The following is a 20,243-nucleotide window of genomic DNA, read 5'->3' as shown; positions in this document are numbered from 1 at the left end:
CTCTGTCTGCCCCTCCCCTGCTCACGCTGTCTTTCTCTCTCAAAAAATAAACATTAATAAGTTAAAAATATATAATATGAAGTAGGGTAAAGATAGTTTTTTCTAGATGGAGAACAGTCGTCCTAGCTCTATTGAAAAAAAATGTCTTTCCTCACAGTCTTAAATTTTTATGCACCTAATAACAGAACTTGAAATACTTAAAGCAAAAGCTACAAAGAGAAATAAACAAATCCATAGTTATTTCAGAAGAATTCCACACACTCTCAAAAAACTGATAGAAAAGATAGAAAATCAGAGAGGATGTGAGACTTGAACAATACTACCAACCTACCTGCCACAATTGACATTTACCAGAATGTTCCACCCAAGAACAGCAGGATACCCATTCTTGTTCAGTACACTCAGAACCATATTGTGTGCTATCACACAAGTCCCAATAAATTTTAAAAGATTCAGATTATACAAATAATTCATGCTATACTGGGATAAAGTGAGGAGTCAATAACAGATATCTGGAAAGTTAAATATTTTGGAAATAACACACTTCTAAGTAATTGATGGTCAAAGAAATCCAAAGAGAAATTGATTTGGCACTGAATAAAAATCTTCTGATAGTGTGGTAAATTTTTTTAAATATGAAATCATTCTTACATTCTTAGAATGAGCCACTCTTGGCTGTGCTGAAATTTTCTTTTTATATCTTTATATTTAATTTGCTAATGTTGTATTTAGGAGTTCTGTTTATCAGGGAAATTGGTCTGTAATTTTTTTTCTAACATACAGCAAAGTTGAAGGAATTTTACAGTGAATACCTATTTATCCACACCTAGATTTTATAATTAAAAATTTTTTAAAATTGTTTTTAATTGTGGTAAAAATGTACATTTTAAGTTAACATATAGTTCACTAGTGTTATGTACATTCATACTATTGTACAACCAAGTTTTATTTTTTTATTACTTTTTTGAAGTATTTTTCTTCTAAGATTTTATTTAAATTCAATTTAATTAACATATAGAGTAGGATCGGTTTTGGGAGTAGAATTTAGTGATTCATCACTTACATATAACAATCAGTGCTCATTACAACAAGTGCCCTCCTTAATGTCTATCACCCATCTAGCTCATCTCCCACTCCCCTCCCCTCCAACAACCCTCAGTTTGTTCTCTATAGTTAAGGGTCTCTTATGGTTTGCCTTCATCTCTGTCTTTATCTTATTTTATTTTTCCTTCCCTTCCTCTGTGGTCCTCTGTTTTCCTAAATTCCACATGTGAATGAAGTCATGTGGTATTTTTATTTCTCTACCTGACTCATTTCATTTAGCATAATACACTCTAGTTCCATCCCACATTGTTGCAAATGTCAGGATTTCATTATTTTTGGTAGCTGAGTTGTATATACGTATACCACATCGTCTTTATCCATCAGTTAATGGACATTTGGTCTCTTTCCATACTTTAGCTATTGTTCATAGTGCTGCTATAAACATTGGGGTGCATATGCACTTTCAAATCAGTAATTTTGTATCCTTTGGATAAGTATCTAATAGTGCAGCTGCTGGGTCATAGGATAGTTTATCTTTAACTTTCTCAGTAATCTCCATACTGTTTTTCAGAGTGGCTGCACCAGTTTGCATTCCCACCAACAATGCAGGTGGGTTCCCCTTTCTCCACATCCTCACCAATACCTGTTGTTTCTTGTTTTGTTAATTGTAGACATCTGACAGATGTATGGTGGTATCTCATAATGGTTTTGATTTGTATTTCCCTGATAATTGAAATGTGATGTTAAACATTTTTTCATGTGTCTGTTAGCCATTTATATGTCTTCTTTGGAGAAATGTCTGTTCATGTCTTCTGCCCATTTCTTAACTGGGCTGTTTGTTTTATGGGTGTTGAGTTTGATAAGTTCTTTATAGATTTTGGATATTAGCCCATTATCTGATAAATCATTTGCAAGTATCCTCTCCCATTCTGTAGGTTGCCTTTTCATTTTGTTGATTGTTTCCTTCACTGTGCAGAAGCTTTTTATCTTGATGAAGTCCAATAGTTCAGTTTTGCTTTCATTTTCCTTGCCTCTGGAGATGTGTCCAGTAAGAAGTTACTACAGCCAAGGTCAAAGAGGTCAGTGAAATCTTGCCATTTGCTCCTCTAGGATTTTGATGGTTTTCTGTCACAAATTTAGGTCTTTTATCCATTCTTTATTTTTGTATATGGTGTAAGAAAGTGGTCCAATTTCATTCTTATGCATGTTGTCATCCAGTTTTCCCAACACCATTTGTTGAAGAGGCCATCTTTTTTTCCATTGGATATTCTTTCCAGCTTTGTCAAAGATTAGTTCACCATACAGTTGTGGGTACGTTTCTGGGGTTTCTATTCCGTTCCATTGATCTATATGTCTGTTTTTGCACCAGTACCGCACTGTCTTGATGACTACAGCTTTGTAATATAGCTTGAGGTTCAAAATCATGATGCCTCCAATTTTTTGTTTTTCAGGATTGCTTTGGCTATTCAGGGTCTTTTGTGGTTCCATACATATTTCAGGATTGTTTGTTTTAGCTCTGCAAAAAATTTTGGTGGTATATTGATAAGGATTGCATTAAACATGTAGATTGCTTTGTGTAGTATAGACATTTTAATGTTTGTTCTTCCAACCTGTGAGTAGAAAATGCTTTTCCATTTCTTTGTGTCCTCTTTTTTTTTTTAATGTTTATTTATTTTGAGAGAGAGAAAGCATGTGCAGGAGGGGCAGAGAGAGGGGGAGAGAATCCTAAGCAGGGTCTGTGCAGTCAGCGCAGAGCCCAACTTGATTGCATGAACCATGAGATCATGACCTGAACTCAAATCAACAGTTGGGTGCTTAACTGACTGAGCCACCCAGGTGCCCCATATGTCCTCTTCAATTTCTTTTGTAAGTCTTCTATAGTTTCAGAGTATAGTTCTTTTACCTCTTTGGTTGGGTTTATTCTTTATTTTTATTTTTTAAATTTTTATTTAAATCCAAGTTACTTAACATATAGTATAATAATGATTTCAGTAATAGGATTTAATGATTCATTACTTACATATAAAACCCTGTGCTCATCCCAACAAGTGCCCTCCGTAATGCCCAACCCTCCCCCCACCCCCACCCAACACCCCTGTCAACAGCCCTCAGTTTGTTCTCTGTATTTAAGAGTCTCTCATGGTTTGTCTCGCTCTCTGTTTTTAACTTAGTTTTGCTTCCCTTCCCCTATATTGTTCTGTTTTGTTTTTTAAATTCACTCTTAAATGAGTGAAATTATATATTTGTCTTTCTCTGACTTATTTTGCTTAGGATAATATCCTCTAGTTCCATCTACGTTGTTGCAGATGGCAAGATTTCATTCTTTTTGATTGCCAAGTAGTACTCTGTTGTATATCTATACCACATATTCTTTATCCGTTAATCAGTTGATGGACATTTGGGCTCTTTCCATACTTTGGCTCTTGTCGGTAGCACAGCTATAAACATTGGGGTGCATGTGCCCCTTCTAATCAGCATTTTTGTATCCTTTGGATAAATACCTACTAGTCCAATCAGTGGGGTCATAGGGTAGTTCTATTTTTAATTTTTTGAGGAACCTGCGTACTGTTTTCCAGAGTGGCTATACCAGTTTGCATTCCCATCAGCAGGACAAAAAATATCCTCTTTTCGCCACATCCTCGTCAACATCTGTTGCTGCCTGAGTTGTTATTTTTAGCCATCCTGACAGGTGTGAGGTGGTATCTCATCGTGGTTTGATTTGTATTTCCCTGATGATGAGTGATGTTGCGTATCTTTTCATGTGTAGTGGATTTATTCATAGTATCTTCTTGGTTTTGGTGCATTTGTAAATGGGATTGAGTCCTTGATTTCTTTTTCTCTTCTTTGTTATTGGTGTGTAGAAATGCAACAGATTTCTGCATGTTGATTTTATATTCTGCAACATTGCTGAATATTTACCTTTTCTGTTGCTCTTTATTCTTTCCTGCAATTACATGCTTCCTTCAAGGATTATTTTCCCTCAGTCTGAATTATTTGTTTTAGTATTTCTTTTCATTTAGTAAAGGTTTCTAACAATGGATTCTCTCAGCATTTGTCCGAAAGCTTACTTATTTTACCTTTTGTATTTTGAAAAATGTTGAGTCTTTCAGAAATGTTGTAACAGTAGCACAGCAGACATGCATATACATATATACACTTTAGCGTAACCCATCAATTAACATTTTTCACATTTGCTTTCTCCCTATTTTTTCACCTGATCCATTTGGGAGTTAGTTGCAGATATCATTTCCCCCTAAATACTTCATTCTGCATATCTCTTCAAAACAAGGGCCTTCTCCTATATAACCATAATACAGTTACCATACACATGATTTATCATTGATACACATTCTGTCATCTATATTCATATTTCTCTTTGGCCCAGTAATGTACTTGATTTTGGTTTGTTTTGATTTTTGCTCTCTTTTCAATCTGAGATCTAGTCAAGAATCATGCATTGCATTTAGTTATTATGTTTTCCTGGTCTCCTTTTATACAAGAACTGTTTCTTTCTTGGCCTTCTTCCTGTCAGATATTTTTGTATGTAGGCCAGTTTTTTTGTAGAATATCTTTTTTTTTTTTTTTTAATATTTTATTTATTTCTAGGAGAGAGAGAGATAGCGTGAGCAGGGGAGGGTCAGAGAGAGAGGGAGACACAGACTCTGAAACAGGCTCCAGGCTCTGAGCTGGCAGCCAGCACAGAGCCCGACGCGGGGCTCGAACCCACGAACCGCGAGATCATGACCTAAGCGAAAGTCGGACGCTTAACCGACTAAGCCACCCAGGCGCCCCTTGTAGAATATCTTCAATTTGAATTTGTTTGATTGTTTCATCATGATTAGATGCAGGCTAAGCATTGTTGGCAGAATATTACTTATATGATATGTTCTTCTCAGTGCAAAGCATCAAGAGGCACATAATGTCAATCTGCAGAATTTTTTTAAAAGAAAAATTTGCAATTTTAATTGATATTCCCCTTTTATCCAAGAGTTGTTTAATAGCATTTAGAAAAATTCCTGGTGAGTGAAGCTTTTTGATTTGTCATTGTTTTTGATTTCTAGTTTTATTCATATTAAAAACAATGATTTTTATGGAAATCACATAATGCTGTTTGTATTTCTGCTTAATAAAACCTGATTATTTGTGATCTAATATCACTCTGCATGAATATTCCAGTGTACTTCCGAAGATGGTTCATTAGCTATCATCAGGGTAAAAGTTTGATAGATAACTATAAGATTGATCTTAGTGCTCGGTTGTTTGGATTCCCTGTTTCCTTTCTTTTGGTCAGCTTAATGTTTCTTTGATAAAAATAATGATACATGAAAGTCCATTGTTGTTGGACATCTATGTATTTCCCTTTTCATCTTCCATAGTTTTTTGCTTTAAGAAGGTGCTTGTTGTGTGATTGTTGCGTAGACTGTTTTATTTTATTTTACTTTATTTATTAAAAAAGTTTTTTTTTAATGTTTGTTTATTTTTGAGAGAGAGAGTACAAGTGGAGGAGGGGCAGAGAGAGAGACACAGACACAGAATCGAAGCTGGCTCCAGGCTCTAAACTGTCACCACAGAGCCTGATGCAGGGCTTGAACTCACAGACCTCGAGATCATGACCTGAACTGAAGCCAGACGCTTAACCAACAGCCACCTAAATATAACCCCTAAACTATTGCATTTTAATTATACTGCTTACTGCAGTTGTTATAAGATGTTTCATCTCTTTCAGCTTAAATTTTCCTTGCCAGATATCAGGCCCATAACCCTTGATACCTTACTGTTTTCATTTACTTTTCCTATGTCTTTTAAAATTCACTTTTAGGCAAACTTTTTTTCTCCAAGTAATTTCTACACTAATTGTGGAGCTCAAACTCACAACTCCAAGATTAAGAGTCTACCTACATTGGATGTAGAGATCATGTAAAAATACAATCTTAAATATTTTTTAAATAAAATGAAGTTAAATTTTGAATTACTTTGTTTTTGGTATATATTTTATATACATTATAGAGTTGGTTTTTTGATTTGTGAACTAGTTTGAAATTTAAAAAAAATAGGTAACTTAATCACATTTACATTTAGTGGTATGAGTTTCATATATGGTCTCAAATGTCTTATTTTGATATATCTATAGTATTTTAATGATCTCTTTTGTGTATGTATGGATGTGTGTGTATGAGTGTGAACTTTTTGGTACTTCAGAAGGCTTTTGTTTTATTTAGCTTTATAAAAAATTTTTTTAATGTTTATTTATTTATTTATTTATTTATTTATTTTAATGTTTTTTATTTATTTCTAGGAAAGAGAGAGACAGCGTGAGCAGGGGAGGGTCAGAGAGAGAGGGAGTCACAGACTGAAACAGGCTCCAGGCTCTGAGCTGGCAGTCAGCACAGAGCCCGACGCGGGGCTCAAACCCATGAACTGCGAGATCATGACCTAAGCGAAAGTCGGACACCCAACCGACTAAGCCACCCAGGCGCCCCTAATGTTTATTTATTTTTGAGAGAGAGAGAGAGACAGAGCACTAAAAGGTAAGGGGCAGAGAGAGAGGAAGACAGAGAATCCAAAGCAGGCTCCAGAGTTGTCAGGCTTTGAGTTCTCAGCACAGAGCCCAACGCGGAGCTCGAACTCATGAACTCTGTGATCATAATCTGAGCTGAAATCAGACGCTTAAGCCAACTGAGCCACGCAGGAGCCCCATCTATTGGTTAACTTTAGATTAATATCTATTATCATGTCCTTTATATGCCTTTTCCTTACTTAACCTTCCACTCTTTTATTTTCCATTTTTGAGAGGTATCTTTTGACTCCTAGTTCTTAATTATAATCAATGAACTTATTTGGCTTTCTTTCTCTCTCCATTAACATTTTTTTTTAAATTGAAGTATAGTTGACGCACAGTGTTTACATTAGTTTCAGGTGTATGGCATAGTGATTGCACAGCTCTGTATATTCTGCTTTTATGCTCACCACAAGTGCAGCTACCATCTGTCACCACAGAGCACTATTACAATACTGTTGACTGTATTTCCTATGCTGTACCTTTTATCTTCATGACTCAGTCATTCTCCTGGAAGCCTATATCTCCCACTCCTCTTCATCCCCTTTTGCCTCTCCCCCTACCTCTCTCCCCCTGGCAAATGCCAGTTTGGTCTCTATACTTATGGGTCTGTTTCTGCTTTTTTGTTAGTTCATTTTGTTTTTTGAATTACATATGTAAGTAAATCATATTGTATTTAACTTCTTCTGATTTAATTCACTTAGGATAATACTACCCTCAAAGTCTATGTGTATTGTCACAAATGACAAGATTTCATTCTTTTTATGCCTGAGTAATATTCCATTATACATATCTCTCACATCTTCTTTATCCATTCATCTGTTGATGGGCATTTAGGTTGCTTCTTTCTCCTTCCATTTTAAGTTTATCCATAACATCATAAATTGTTGTAATACTTTTATTAAAAGTTATTATATTGAGGACCCCTAGAGCATTCTGCAGTTTGATGATTTGCTAGGAAGACTCACAGGACCAGCATATAGTTGTATTTGTGGCTAAGATTTATTACAGCAAAAGGATATAAAGTAAGATCATCAAACAGGAAAATCTCATGGCTCAAGTCCAGAGAAAACCAAGCACAAACTTCCTGGAGTCCTTTCCCAGTGGAGTCTCATAGGACATGCTCTGTCTATCAGTGAGCTGTGTCAGTACATGTGGAATATTATTGTCTGCCAGGGAAGGTTATTAAAGAGTCTGTGCCCAGGGCTTTTACTGGGGGCTATTCATGTAGACACCCTCTGTCTAGCATGTACCAAAAGTCCAGACTCCCAGAAGGAAAGCTAGTGTTTAGCATTAACCATAGAGCTTGCACAAACAGGTTAGGCACCTTCATGTTAGGGTGATGGGAACCCTCTTGAAATACAAGTTCCCAGAAGCTAGCTGAGGGCTATCCTGGAAGGCAGGCCTTTTCAAGGATAGCAGTGGAGGCCTGTTAACTCTTTCCTGTAGTACCTGTGTAGCCGACACTTATTCATCTCACTAGGAAAAATGGTTGGGGGCCTAAAATAGGTAAGCAGTATCATATCTAGTATAATCAGTGAGTTTTCTTTTCAGCAAAACTCTGGCAAATGATCAGTAGTGAGGGAAATAAATAAAATTCTTTTTAACATTTTTCAGAAAATTATCTTCAATGGAGGAAGAGAGCAAAATTAATCTCAGTTTTAAACTTAAGATTTTAATCTTTTAAAACATTTTAAATTGAGGTAATCAAAATGCCATTGCTGCAGTAAATAACATTTTCTTCCTTCCTTAATTTTTGTTAATGGGTAGACAAAAATGACTATAAGGAATTATATATTCACTCTTTTTTTTAGCCTAAGAAAGCTGTCAAGGTAAAACCTCGTCCACCTATAGCTCCTCGACCTTCTAGTAGTTCCACGGCAGCTGCTCGCCACAGATTGTTAAGGGTTCTCCCTCACATTGGGCAGTCTTGTTTACCTTCTCCTGGGAGTATGTGTCTACCTGAATCTTCCAGCAATGCAGTTTCAAGTTTGGCTACTCTGCCCTCTACTGATAGACCCAAATCATCTATCGATAGCAATTTTCTTAAGGAAGACGGTAACTGGGAGAGTAACACGCTGTCTCATTCCAATAGTAACATCAAACTACCACCTCAGATATCCCATACCGAGTTGGAAAATGACAAAGAACTTGCTGATTCTGTTCTCCATCTTGGATCACTCCTGCCTAGGCGGACAAAACACTTTTCAGGAAATTTGTCATCCAATAATGAGGATGACACTACTTTATTTACAACTTCAGATGAATGTGTAACTGAAGAATCACTTCTACCTGAAGTGGGTTCATTTGCTTCATTTACAGAAGGAAACATCGATGAACAGAGCAGTGGCTTAGAAGGCACACGGAAGGTAAATCCAGAGTTCTTACTCAGTAATGGTGATAAAGGGTTGAAAGCTGCAGAACAGCATCTTAAACATGTTGCAAGAATGTTGAGCGACGAATCAGTAGAAACTACAGTTCTCGACCACCATGAATTAAGTCCTCACAAGAATAGACTCTTGTCACCTCTTCGCTGTTCTACACCAATGTCATTCCATAATTCTCTGATGAAACCACAGAGACAATCCAAATGTTTTGAGTCTGGGAGTCTCCAGTCTTCTGCTTCACAAAATATGCTTCGGTCACTGGATGTTCGAAATACAACTGATTCTTTCTCTAGGACTACTCGCTTTCGAGCTGTGAAAGTTGATTCACCTGGGAAAAGAGCTGATGTTATTTCTAAAGTTGAGGCTCGGGATATCACAGAAATGGCTAACAAGGCTTCCAAAGAGCCTGTTGGTTGTGTAAATAATATAGGTTTTCTTGCTTCGCTGGCTCGGAGTGCAAGCAGAGATAGCTTACAGAGCATGCGTGGGGCAGGCAGGCTTCGGACCTCTGGAATGGGGCTGTCTATGAGCCTGCAGCATTCTCAGGAAGAAAGCCTTAGGAAAAGTTCTCCCCAGTTAGAATCTACAGATTATTTTCTAGTAAGTATTTGTTTTGTAATATGTTCTACTAGTTACCCTTTTAGTTATTCATCTTATTAAACATTTGTTTTTTCTTTACATAAGGAGGGAGGCCTAAAGTTGAATTCTTTTCATAAGTTTCTCTTAAAATCTTGGGGCGCCTGGGTGGCTTAGTCGGTTAAGCGTCCGACTTTCGCTTGGGTCATGATCTCGCGGTTCGTGGGTTCGAGCCCCGCGTCGGGCTCTGTGCTGACTGCCAGCTCAGAGCCTGGAGCCTGTTTCAGTCTGTGACTCCCTCTCTCTCTGACCCTCCCCTGCTCACGCTGTCTCTCTCTCTCTCCTAGAAATAAATAAAACTTTAAAAAAAAAAAAAAGTTTCTCTTAAAATCTTAATCTAGTTTTTTTTTTTTATGTTTCATTTCTGAGAGAGAGTGAGAGAGACAGCATAAGCAGGGGAGGGTCAGAGAGTGGAGGAGATACAGAATCTGAAACAGGCTCCAGGCTCTGAGCTAGCTCTCAGCACAGAGTCTGACATGGGGCTTGAACCCATGAACCGTGAGATCATGACCTGAACGGAAGTCGGACGCTTAACCAACTAAGCCACCCAGGTGCCCCAATCTTAATCTAGTTTGTAGAAAATCTTTTTTTTTCCTCTTTTTTAAAAATTAAATTAAATTAAATTAATTTTTTTTTACAAATAGTTTATTGTCAAGTTGGTTTCCATATAACACCCAGTGCTCATCCCCAAAAGTGCCCTCCATGCCCATCTCCCCCCTCCCCCCCAGAAAATCTTTCTGATAGTTGAATTTTAAATAAGGTGTTAGCCCTAAATTGAGAATTGTAATTAAAAATAATTTTTTGTCGATAATTTATCATCTATTTTTAACACTAATTTTTTTTTAAATTTTTAATGTTTATTTATTTTGAAAGAGAGAGAGAGACTAAACACAAGTGGGGGAGGGGGCCAGAGGGAGAGACACACAGAATCTGAAGCAGGCTTCAGGCTCTGAGCTGTCAACACAGAGCCTGACACAGGCTTGAACTCACAAACTGAGATCATGGCCTGAGCTGAAGTTGAACACTTAACCAACTGAGCCACCCAGGTGCCCCAACGCTAAATATTTTTATTCATTTTTCCCATGTAAGAACTTTTATTTACACCATCAAATTTCATTTTCTTAAAGAAAAATAATTGCGAGTTAATTTAATTAAATGAAAGCTCAACAGTATTTCCATAATGAAATACAAGTATTTCATGTTTAGTTATCTTCTGTTCTCCATTAACTTACCTCTGTAGATGTTTTGTGTTTTAATTATAGTCTGCCCGAGGCATTGGAATGAATGGAAATAACACAGCAGCAGGGAAAAGAGTAGTAGGTAAGCTACAGATAATTTTGAAAATATAAGCCTGAGAATCATTTCATTATGCATACTGTTTTTTTCAGAGAGAAATAAGAGGAAGGTTCTCTGTGGTATGTACAGAGTAAACTCTCCCTAAACTTTGTTCCACTTAAGAAAATGACTATTAGAACTGACTGCAGAACATACTTGAAGAATAAAACAAAAATTGAAATTGAGGTCTCTGTTGCCTGGGGAAAGATACGGTTTAAGTGAAAAGACAGAAAGGATGAAGAATTAATGTGTAATTCCCTCTGTCGCTGGCCTCTCTAGAGCCATGCTTGGCTGCTGGTTGGGTTTTGAGAAAGTATCCTAGCGAGGTGTTTCTTGACATTATGATCTAATATCAAGGATAGTAGGAAGAGCCCCTTTTTATGAACTGATTATTTCTGGATAAAAAAAAAAAAAAGAGTCCTTGAATCAGCCCTTTTCAAAGCACAGTAGCAGAAGTGGTCATAACATTGGTAGTCCATTCTGCCAATAACACCTTAAAGGTGCACTGGCCAGTCTTTATCTCCAAGGAAGCCATTATTATCATCATCTTTTGTGACTTAATACCCAGACTAGGGATGAAACTCATTACCAAAGATGTACTACCTTTGTAGCCTCAGGGTTCTAAAGGATACTTTATATAAAAGTATATAAAACTGATATGACAACCAATGTAGTATATATTATGTTTGTCACATGAGTTTTATGCCTCTAAAGAGATACTTGGGGTTTATTTTTCACTTCTACATAACGCCCAGAGTTTAAAGTCTTAATATATCTACATTTTTTCAATTTTTTAATTGCAAAATATACATAAAATTTACCATCTTAACCATTTTTAAGTGTGTAACTCAGCAGCATTATATAAAATATTTACATTGTTGAGCAACCATCACCACCATCCATCTCCATCCAGAATTCTTTTTACCTTGAAAACGTGTACAGATTAATCACTAAATCCTCATCCTCCCACTCCGCTCACGTCAGCCTCTAGCAGCCGTCATTCTGCTTTCTGTCTGAGTAATTTTAACTACTTGAAGGACCTCATATAAGTGGAATCATACAGCATTTTGTTTTTTTGTTTGTCTAGCTTACTTCACTTAGCGTAGTGTCCTCAAGGTTCATCTATGTTGTAGCATATGTCAGAGTTTCCATACTTTTTAAGGCTGAATATCATCCCAATGTATGTATATACAACATTTTGCTTATCCATGTATCTGTGGATGGAGACTTGTGTTGCTTCCACATTTTAGCTCTTGTGAATACTGCTGTTATGAACATGGGTGCCCCAATATCTCTTTGAGACCCTGCTTTTAATTTTTTTGATTATATACTCAGAAATGGAATTACTGGCTCATACGGTAATTGAATTTTTAAGTTTTTGAGTAACTGTTTCCCATAGTGGCTGCACTATTTTATATTACACAACAGTGTACAAGGTTTCCAGTTTCCTCATATTTGTACCAACATTTGTTATCTTCTGTTTTGTTTGTTTGTTTGTTTGTTTGTTTTGATAATGGACATCCCAGTAGGTATGAGGTAATATCTCACTGTGGTTTTGGTTTGCATTTCCCTGATGATTAGTGATGTTGAGTATATTTTTATGTGCTTAGACATTTGTACATCTTTGGAGAAATGTCTGTTCAGATATTTTTCCCATTTTTAAATGGAGTTGTTTCATTTTTGCTGTTGAATTTTAGGTGTTCTCTATATATTCTGGATGCTGATGCCTTACCAGATATGTGATTGGCAAATATTTTCTTCTAAATGTTTCTGCCTTTTTATTCTACTGATAGTATCTTTTGATGCACAATAGTTTTTAATTTTCATGCAGTCCATGTTGTCAGTTTTTTTCTTTGTTGCCTATGACTTTGGTGTCATGTCCAATAAATCATTGCCAAGTCTAATGTCATGAAGTTTTCCCCTTATATTGTATTTTAAAAGTTTTATAGTATTACGTCTTCCAGATAGGTCTTTGATACATTTTGAATTAATTTTTTAATGTATATATTTTTGTGTATGGTGTAATATAAGTGTCCAACTTTATTCTTTTTCATGTGTATATCTGGTTTTCCCAGTGCCATTCATTACAAAGACTGTCCTTTCCCCATTGTCTTGTGTACCCTTGTCAAAAATCATTTCATCCTATATGTGAGGGTTTATTTCTAGGTTCTTTATTGCCTGTCTTTATGCCAGTACCACACAGTTACTATAATATATCAACTTTTAACTCTAATTTGAGCTTCTGTGCTTTTTCATTTCTCTCCTCACTCTTCCTCTGAAATTGTTGATGCTGTGGTCACCAAAGATATCCACAGTTTCAATCTAGTGGATGCTTCTGTATCCTTATCTTGTTTGATTGTTGTGGCCCTCCTTCCTGAAATAGTTTCTTTTCCTTTGTTTCTCTCTTTTTCATTTCTTCTTCTTTTTTTATTCTGAGCTATCATATTGTTGTAGATTTTTGTTTTGTTTCATTTTGTAAACCTGATTTTCTTTTTCTTGTTTTACCAGCCCTCTGCTTGTACCCAGGTGTACACTCTTTAGGTTGATTTCATTTAAGTCAGGCCATCAACTGCTGTCTGCAGTGATGATTACCCAAACAAGGGCCGCGTAACTTGTTGCCATTTCCTTTCAGTAATAACTGTATCATTCTGAATGTCCTTGAAGAGTCAATGAGAGTTTAAGTATACATTTTATTTAATTAATTTGCTAAATTCTTCTATTGGTGGTGGTCTTTGTTTTTAACTATAGGGTCTCCTTTGGAAATCTTACCTATCTTCATAGTTCTAGTTATCATTTTTAGGCATATATTTAACAAATTTGCATCTAGAACACTACTGTTACTATTTTGTTGACTGCATTTTTTTGAGTAAATTTTTATAGATCATTTCTTAGATCAATTATTAGACTAGGAAATGCCAAACAAATGAGTTAATCCAAATATCTTTAATCTTGTTTTGAAAAGCAACTTTTCACATTGGAATTATTTTACTGACTTTTGCTGTATCATATGTCCAATAAACACATTTGAGAGAAGGCTTCAGAGAGGAATTGATGATTGATGATATGTTCTTTTGGGACAAATAGTGATTTACTAGGTTGACAAGGTTACTAGGTTGAAATAGAGCATTTTATTTTATTTTATGTTATTTTTTAATTTTGTTTATTTAATTTCAAGTTAGTTAATATACAGTGTAGTATTGATTTCTGAAGTAGAACCCAGTGATTCATCACTTAGTGTAATACCCAGTGCTCATCTCAACAAGTGCCCTCCTTAATGCCCATCACCCGTTTAGCATTATAGAAGAGATTGCATCTGTGAATGGGTCTCCTGCTTCATTCAGAGTGGGTGTGATGTGGCAGATGACAGAAAATGACTCTGGAAAGTTGGAAAGGTATCATTGGACATATAAACCCTGAATGCCAGTCTAAAGAATAATAGGAAACCTATATATTCCTAATAACTAATAAATGGTTTTCTCTGGTGGGTAGAGGTACACACAGAAACTATTCTCATAGGAGAAGACAGCAGTTGTGTCTCTGTGCCAACTCATTCTTGTCACTACTGTGTCTTATGTTTCTGCACTTTCAAAAGAGTACTTCAATGAGAAAAGTTTGGAAAGCATTGAGTTAAGGGATTCCAAGGACAGGAAAAAGGAAACTATGATTACACTGAACTAAAAAATTATCATTAGGTTATTCCACTGGAGAAGAATATTCTAAACCTGAATTTCAAAGATAATTACAATTAGATGAGCTTGCAGAATATCTGGTATTGTATGCCTTTCCTCTGTGACCTATGTAAATGCTTATCTTATTTTCATTTTTTAAGAAGTGGAAAGTACCCCAACACCTTTGTTCTTGATAACTCTAAGTGCACTTGAAGAAGAAAGTGCTAACTGAGCTGGTGCCCAGGCACCATTGGGAATCATTCACTTAGTTCTTCCCAATTGTGTTTCTACCATTAGGAGTCATTCAGTTAGTTTCCAGTTTTGGACAAGATCTAGGAAATAGGAAAGTATTTCAGACTGGTAATAAAGCTGACTTGGGGCGCCTGGGTGGCTTAGTCGGTTAAGCGTCCGACTTTCGCTCAGGTCATGATCTCGCGGTTCGTGGGTTCGAGCCCCGTGTCAGGCTCTGTGCTGACTGCCGGCTCAGAGCCTGGAGCCTGTTTCAGTCTGTGACTCCCTCTCTCTCTGACCCTCCCCTGCTCACACTGTCTCTCTCTCTCCTAGAAATAAATAAAAACATTAAAAAAAATAAAAAAAAAATAAAGCTGACTTAAAAGTTACTGGGTTTCTATATCTAGCACCCTTTCTGGGTGGCAAAAGGCATAGCACCAACTCATTGTAATTCCAATTTTTTGAGCCCTTGAAGGATCTTCAGAGACTTTTAGCTGCCATATAAACATTCAGCCAAGGCCTCACGAACCTTTTTTCTATAGTGGAGAATAGGTACCAGTACCACTGGGACCCTACCATTTTTCTTCTCATTCCTTCTCCTTGTTCTGTTTCTTTGTTTGCCTCTGGCTCCTTGGCCTTTTAGTGCCACCAAGCACCATGTGCTTGTACTGTTATTGTAACAGCTGTGGATGGAGACTTGAGCCTCTCCTTGAATCAGATTTGTTGGAATTTTATTTGTAAGAGAGTTTCACCTACTAATTAAAGAAATTGATTTAATTATTTCATATGTAATAACAGATATGCTGTTTTTTTAAGATAAAATTACAATAGTACAAAATTTAGTAAATACTTTTTGGAAAGATAGTACTGTGAAATTGAGCAGTGCACCACATTAATCACTATTGATAAGATGGTATTTTATATAATTACAATATTAAAAATTTTCAGAATGCTTTTTACATGTGAGAACTGAGTTGACTGTAAAGCACTTAGAAACATAAGGGAGAAAAACACATTATGTTATCTTCAAATTGGGGGCGCCTGGGTGGCTCAGTTGGTTAAGTGTCCGATTTCGGGTCAGGTTATGATCTCATGGTTCGCAGGTTCAAGCTTCTCATCGGACTCTGTGCTGACAACTCAGTGCCTGGAGCCTGCTTCAGATTCTGTATCTCCCTCTCTCTCTCTGCCCTCGTGCTCTGTTTCTCTGTCCCTCAAAAATGAATAAATGTTTAAAAAAATTTTTAATGAACAAATTGAAGTTTTGAAAGAATAACAAACTTGTCTGTGGTTTGACAACTATAATTTTAATGATGTAGTCAGAGCTAAAAGACCAGTTTCATGAAACTCTGGTGCTTCTTCTTGGTGTAAAAGAATAGTGTGTTTGTATTACATATTACATTGTTTTTCAGAGGCCTCATAAACATGATTTTGAACCAGATTTTTCTTAATTCTCTGTCAAGATTTGGTGTACTTTACAATTACTGAATGCCCTTAGAAATAATCAGAAAAATACTGGTGTGTGCAAAAGTCCTAAAAATATGAGTCTGTCAGTAGAAACGCACCTCATCTTTAAAAATAGGACAGTTCTACTGCATCTTTACTTGTAGATTTTTGTAGACAATTTTGGATATAAAATAGCACAAATTTTTTATAGCAAAGAAGTTTGCTGTGATGGGGATGTGTTTTATGTTTTGCCTAATACTATTTCACATTTAAAATTTTATGCCTGTAGTAATCAAGGTGTCCTTTCCTTAATCAGGAGAATGTCCTCATCACCTCCCACCTGTGAAAGCCTCAATTCAAACAAAGAAGAAAGCAGCAAAGCATTGTTTTCTCTGTGGAAAGAAAACTGGACTGGCTACTAGCTACGAATGCAGGCAGGTTGGCCGACTAGAAAAGCTGAGATGCTTTTTTTGTGGTGACCCAGCATGGGGATACAATATACAACATTCTTTAAATTGGCTGAAGGAATGACAAAGTAGATAGCTCATGAGTTTATAAATCATGAGATCCTCTCCTGCCCTCCAAGTTAGGAGATTTAAACCAATGGGAGAGTGCACTTTGTCTTATGATAGATATGCCTGGTTTTTGTTTGAATACAACTTGGAAGAACCCCCCTCCACCAAGATTCTTTTTTAAATTGAACAAAAAAAACTAAATTTAAAGTGAATGTACTATTAATTTTAACAATTATATGTTACAGTTTTATTTCAAAACAGATAAATACTTTATTCACAAAAAGTAATGAATTTTCTCATAATTATTTCTTTCTTTAACATTGATTAATATGCTCTGGGGATGATGTCTGCCCTTAGTTTGAGTCCAGGCATTAAAAATAACTGCTGCTTTTTGGAATGCGTTCTATTCAGGTAGAAACAGCTCATCTCGTTGATAGAAATATTTTAAAAATCCTTTTCTGGCATAGTTAGGTTTTACATAATTTTCTTTTGAGACAAAATTTCTTACCAATTCGGGTTTACTAGATATAAGAGACATGGTAGACATTTATCAGCTTTTGCAATTTTACCATTTCATAAAGATCTATATCCTGTTTCATTCCATAATAGATCCTTTATTATAAACTCATATTCATGGATAGTTAACTCTCTTTTGGGGGCACTTGTGCTGGTTTATGAGTACAAGGGAAATGTCAGTGTTGAAAATTGCTAAAGAGAACCACAGGGCTCCTGTTGCATACTGTAAGTCAAGCTCTCATCTCCCTAGGAGATGAGCCGCTCTAGAAATGTGACTATTTACATGAAATTTTTTTGTGCTTTAGATGTGGAAACAACTTCTGCGCATCTCACCGCTATGCAGAAGCTCACGGCTGCACCTATGATTACAAGAGTGCAGGGAGGAGATACTTACAGGAGGCAAATCCTGTGGTTAACGCACCCAAACTTCCAAAAATCTAGCTCTTGCTCTGCGCCTAGGAATCGTATTACAGTGGCAGAAGAAATACTGTTTAGACTGCATTATATTTGTTCGACTCCAAAAGATTTGCCTAATGACAAAAGCATACAATGCACACTGTTGGAGAAAGACTGCTACTATATTTGACATCTTTATTCTTTGGTGAATCAGATGTTTTAAAAGTAGTTTTAAAAACTTTATAATGATTTAGCTTTGTTACTGCATGTCCTGTGTTAAGTATTTTATATTTGATACTGCAGTTTTACCAGACAAGTCTTCAAAAGATGCACTTTAGGAAATTATCACTGACTATATAAACCAGCTTCCACGTTATACAGAAATGTGCCGTCATGTAAGGGCTCTACTCAAATCCACCACTTTCTTGAGGGGGGGGCAGGTGGGGGATAGAGATTTGTTTTTTAAAAAATCCCATGTGAAAATTTATTGAGTTTACTAGTAAGTTCCTTTTATTTCAAACTACTTTTTATAAAAAAGAACATTTCGTTTCCCAGTGTGGTTTCAACACCTCCATATTTCTTCCATATTCAGATTGGCATTCAGATTTGTATCCATTCTATAAAACACATCATGTTAATCATACTATATATTTCTTAAAATACTACTTTTTTGAATGGTAGTTTTACAATAGAAGGGGTCTCACTTGTTGCCATTAAATAGAGAATCTAACTTTTCACTTTTTGAAAAATGGCTACATTTAAAACAAAATCTCAGAGCTTGGTTTGTTTTTCTTATATGTTGAGTGCTATTACCAGAAGAAATTCAAATAAATACTCAATTTCATTATGAGTTTGATTATTTATTTACAATAATTTTTTCTTCCATAAAGACTTAAACATGTTTTTAATGTTTGTTTATTTTTGAGAGACAGTGCGTCAGTGGGAGAGGGGCAGAGAGAAAGGGAGAGACAGAATCTGAAGCAGGCTCCAGGCTCTGACCTGTCAGCACAGAGCCCAAAACAGGGCTCAGACCCACGAATTGTGAGATCATGACCTGAGCCAAAGTCAGAGGTTAACCAACTGAGCCACCTAGGTGCCCCTACTCTCTTCTTATGTGGACACCAATCTTAATGGATCAAGACCACCCTAATAACCTTATTTTGCCTTAATCACCTCTTTAAAGGCCCTATTGTTGCTGGGTGAATAGAGACTCTGGGCCCTGGGCCTCCAGACCTAAAGGAGTCAAAAGTTCTTGGCATTGTCAGGAGAAGGATTCAAGGACAGACATACAGCACAGCGGATGAGTAATGGAAGCAGGAGAGTTTATAAAAGTGGAAAGTGTATGATGAGATATGAGAGTGGGTGACATACATAGGAGTGCTCTGAAGGTTGGGTTTCTGTTCTATTGACAGTTCCTAACTAGGGGGCGGAATAGTTATCACTTTGGGTGAGAAGCAGAATTTCTCACTTTTTCTTTCTAATTTGGTCATGGGTTTCCTGTACGGCATCCTCCATCTTGGGTCTGTCTGGTTTGGTCTGGTTTTTTGTAGAGCACTGCCAGGACAGGCCTCTGACTTTTCCTGATAGCTAGTCAGCACTTTCTCATTGCTGGCCTCCAGGTATCCTGTTAGAACCTAACTGCCTACTCTAACACTATCTCCAGTACAGTCACAGTATGAGGTAGTGGGGGTTAAGAGTTCAATGTTTAAATTTTAGGAAGATCTGATTCAGACCAGAATAGATCCTATATATTGCTGTGGTAACAAATTAACCCCCAAAGTTCAGTGGTTTAACACAGTGTTTATTCCTCACCCATGCAAAATCCAGTGAGTCAGGCAACTTCCCAGGGTAGCTGATGAGGAGATTCAGGCTGATTCTCTAAGATTGCTGCAGCAGGGAGAGAAGGCTGGAGGTTGTACATTGGCTTTTAAATGATTTTATCTAGAAGTGTATTATGTTCTGCTCCCAGCCCGTTGGCTAGAGCTAGTCATATGGCCTTACCTATTTGCCAGAGTTATGGCAGGGGAGAATGGAGATTTGAGCTGTAAATGGTTCTACCACAGATGGTAAGAACTAATGGGCCTGTTTGTATTCAGCTTACTCAGGTCCATAGCTCAAGCTGATTGCCTGAAAGCAGCCTCTGTACACCCACTGTGAGAGAGTTACATTTAAGTCAAGTCACAAAGAGGTGAGGAAATGGAGGAAAGTATTCTATGCCTGAGCAAGGCAGCCAGGCAGCTGGAGCAAAGCAAGGGGGAGGAACAACAGGAAATAAGGGGCTACATCATGGAGGCTGTGATAGGCATGAACTTTGGATTTTATTCTGAATTGGGAAAATATTGGGGGTTTACATCATTGGACCTAAGTCTTAAAAAAAAACCACTCTCCTGGTTGTGTAGAGAAAACAGTGTAGCAGAAAAAGATGGAAGTCAGGAGACAGTAATCATCCATGTGGGAAATCATGGGGCTGGGGCTGCGGTATAGCACTCTCCTGGAGGGTTTTTACCCCTTCCCT

General features: G+C 36.8%; 1 protein-coding gene across 3 annotated transcripts in view; it reads left to right on the top strand.

The window, feature by feature from the left end:
• ZFAND4 (zinc finger AN1-type containing 4) overlaps positions 1-17,969 on the top strand; it is a 75,722-nt gene extending 57,753 nt beyond the window's left edge. For all 3 annotated transcript variants that reach the window (XM_039233644.1, XM_039233645.1, XM_039233646.1), the window contains 4 exons: positions 8,416-9,588; positions 10,887-10,944; positions 16,618-16,735; positions 17,638-17,969. In XM_039233644.1, the coding sequence (XP_039089575.1) occupies positions 8,416-9,588; positions 10,887-10,944; positions 16,618-16,735; positions 17,638-17,773 (1,485 nt within the window). In that variant the 3' untranslated portion in view covers positions 17,774-17,969. The remainder of the gene's footprint in view (positions 1-8,415; positions 9,589-10,886; positions 10,945-16,617; positions 16,736-17,637) is intronic.
• The last annotated feature ends 2,274 nt before the right edge of the window (positions 17,970-20,243 follow it).

This window comes from Hyaena hyaena, unplaced genomic scaffold (assembly GCF_003009895.1).
Source record: "Hyaena hyaena isolate Hyena2069 unplaced genomic scaffold, ASM300989v1 scaffold_78, whole genome shotgun sequence".
NCBI classification, from domain to species: Eukaryota; Metazoa; Chordata; class Mammalia; order Carnivora; family Hyaenidae; genus Hyaena; species Hyaena hyaena.
This window is presented reverse-complemented; position numbering and strand designations above follow the sequence as displayed.